A 3525-nucleotide genomic window follows, 5' to 3' on the forward strand; every position below is an offset into this window, starting at 1 on the left:
CAGGCGTGGCTGTGTGGGAAGTAGCTTGCTTACCAATCACATGGTTCCGGGTTCAGTCCCACTGCGTGGTAACTTGGGCAAGTGTCTTCTTCTATTGCCTCGGGCCGACCAAAGCCTTGTGAGTGGATTTGATAGACGGAGACTGGAAGAAGCCCGTCGTATATATGTATATATATATATGTGTGTATGTGTGTGTGTGTATATATGTTTGTGTTTGTCCCCCCAACATCGCTTGACAACCGATGCTGGTGTGTTTACGTCCCCGTAACTTAGCGGTTCGGCAAAGAGACCGATAGAATAAGTACTAGGCTTACAAAGAATAAGTCCTGGGGTTGATTTGCTCGACTAAAGGCGGTGCTCCAGCATGGCCACAGTCAAATGACTGAAGCAAAATATAAAGAATAAAAGACTAAAATGGTTGTCTCAAATAACTGCAAACATCAGGGAAAAGACGCAAGTTTGAATTAAATTTAGTATGACTGAGTTATTTCCCTTCAATCATTCTGTCGTTTTTGTTTAAACTCTTAACAAAACTTAACTCATTTTCATATCGTTTTTCAATTCTCTTGATTGTCTTGGAAGGTATTTCCGGTAGAATTAAAGTGTCAAGCTTTAAGTCTTCTGTTGGGTCACACAAACCAGTGGCTGTTTGGCGGCTCCGATAGCTCGGGAAAGGAGCTTGTGGCTGGAAAAGAAAGAAAAGGAACAGATAAAACACGTTGTACGTAGAAGCACAGACATGGCTTCCGCGTGATTAAGAAACTCTCCTTGTAATCAACTGCTATAGTCCCGGGGCCGACCAATGCCCTGTGAGTCAATTTGCTAGACGGAAACTGTGTGGAAGCCTGCCGTATATATACATACTTACATACATGCATGCCTACATACATATATGTATGTTATGTGTGTGATTGTGTTTGCCCCCACCCCACCGCTCAACTCCGGTTGGAACTTTGTATTCCAAACTGGTTTCATTTATTATATATTTTTGTTTTTCTCATTTCTGTCTCCATCAAACATTACTGTTTCTTCGCAAACTGTAGGGGAGGGTGAAGGAGACGCGTATTGTTGGGACGAGTCGATGGCGCTGGTGAACTCGGCACCAGCCCAGTTACCTATCCACATATAAACTTAAGCTTAAACGAATGAATAACTTTTTCTGCATATTGTTGACTTAAGGGATTACAGGGTTAAAATGACGACCACATACTTTAAGGGCTAAAGCTTAGGGAAATATATTCCATAATAACAACAGAGATGGCCCTGTAAGAATTGTTCATTGAAGAAGGTCTTGTTTGATCAGTTGCCTCTATGCTATGGGTTTACCAGTGTTGGATTCAACTGGGTTAGAAAAACAATCAACAGACGAATAATACACAAACATCGTATTTGCCGATTTTCTTCTATTTTTTAAACTATATTTTGTGAGAAAAACAAACTTACTATATTTCGTCGTACACTTACTGAAAGATGTTTTAAAGTGGTTTTGTGAGGAAAAGTGTACGATTCTGTTCATGTAAATACAATATTGGGACAGAAGAGTGGAATAAATTATGAAACCCAAAATTTATCACAAATAAACTACATTATACGAATCTCTGTGTTTTCTTCCAGATCAATTGTATACTTGATTTTAGTCAAGAGGATTGCCATACAGCAAATAAAATTCGTATTTCTGGTTGTGATGTTAACAGTTTTTGGCTACGAGGGTGCATGAAAGTTTGGTAGCATTTCGTTCTCTCAGAGAGCTAGAAGAATTTTTCATTTAAAAATAATTAAAAATTGTTTCTTAAATGTAATACAATCATTAAATAATGTAAGACGTACATCAGATGTTGGTTACGTATGTTGAAGTAAGAGGTATAACGAGAATGAGGTGACCTCTCTACACAACCGCCGACGTTTTCTATACAATTATTTTGCAAGTTTTGTACTAACAGATTAGGACAATTTGACTGGTTTTCATATATCTTATTATTAATAACAATTATTGTGCCTACAGTACTTATGTTCTTCCGTCTCTCTTGCCTACGAAACTCGGTCTCCCATCCATAAATACGGCTGCATAAGACGCAGGGCAATATTTTTTTAAAATACATTTTAAGAAGCATGAAAAAGCGTGTTTTATACACCGACGAATACAGTAATTAGAAAAGAAGATCTCAGCTTAACCACAATACTCTGCGGACAAATACAATGAAAAGCAGAAGAGTTTGTCTTACTTGTCTCATCATATACCGCACCAAGCTTGTATCGTAGTAGGGCTTCAAAGAAGAGAACACATACGGTTGGTACTGGACTCTAGCGAAGCGATGAGAAAACGGAAAAAGAAAATAGAAGTTTGTAAATTAAATTAACATTTCAAACACGCAGCGTAATTCAGAAGTGACTTTCGTACTTAAATGAGATATAAAACTATTTTACTGTTTCAGTTTTTTTTTTCATATTATCTTTGTTATTTTGTTATGAATACATACATACATACATACATACATACATACATACACGTACATGCACACGCACATCCATGCATGCATGCATGCATGCATGCATGCATGCATACATACATACATACATACATACATACATACATACATGCATACATATAAAACCCCTTTGAATGACCAGCACATGGAATCTATGACTCTATACTATCCATTTGTAATCACAAAATATGAACTCCTATCAGAATCTACATACCATGGACAGGAAGCCTTCCTACCCATTCTACCGACACACCGCTTTCCTTGGATAATGGAACTCCAACTGTAACATCCCACATATATCTTTATTTCTATTCTCTTATTTCCCTTTATCCTTCCTATCTCCATTCTTTTCCAAAACAACTCCTTATAGAGAACTCTATTAATTCCCTCTACTATTTCTACTATATATAAATATATCTGTCACATACCTGCGATAAATATAAGATATAGGATATAGATAAGATAAATAAATCTCTATAAAGAGCATGGATACATACAACATACGAAGTGAACCCATCCACACACACACAAACACAAACACAAGAAATTTCATGGACGGCCACATGAATGTGAAGAACACGTTTAACACCGACAGCAGCTGCGGCGGTGACGACGATGGCAACAGCAACAACAACAACAACTACCACGATGGCAACAACGTGGGCGAACACACAGACACAGAGGAATACAGGGACAGCAGCAACAGAATGGGGCTGAGGGGAAGGCCACACTTCTGTTAAAAGCTATGACACACACACAAACATACACACACACTCACACACACACACACACACACACACACACACACAAGGACACAAACGCCTGCGCGCATAAGGATACGCATCTAAGAAGAACAGAATGGAATAAGTGGAGCAAGAATACACATGAAAACGAAAAGTGTCGCTAAAGAGGTCACAGATGTGTGACAAAAGATTTGCAGGCAATGGACATGAGTTAAGAATAATGAAATAAGAACAGGAATAAACGAGTGAAGAACAAGTGTATAGTGCGTGTGTTTAGTTGGCAAAAAAAAAAAAAA

The 3525-nt window shown here is 38.1% G+C and overlaps 1 protein-coding gene across 1 annotated transcript in view; it reads right to left on the reverse strand.

The window, feature by feature from the left end:
* LOC106884259 (uncharacterized) overlaps positions 1 to 3525 on the reverse strand; it is a 23722-nt gene that overhangs the window by 4515 nt on the left and 15682 nt on the right. The window contains exons 4-5 of the mRNA XM_014935540.2: positions 2223 to 2301; positions 540 to 685 (exon numbers count right to left, since the gene is read on the reverse strand). Coding sequence (XP_014791026.2) covers positions 540 to 685; positions 2223 to 2301 — 225 coding nt within the window. The remainder of the gene's footprint in view (positions 1 to 539; positions 686 to 2222; positions 2302 to 3525) is intronic.

This window comes from Octopus bimaculoides, chromosome 4, assembly GCF_001194135.2.
Source record: "Octopus bimaculoides isolate UCB-OBI-ISO-001 chromosome 4, ASM119413v2, whole genome shotgun sequence".
NCBI lineage: Eukaryota > Metazoa > Mollusca > Cephalopoda > Octopoda > Octopodidae > Octopus > Octopus bimaculoides.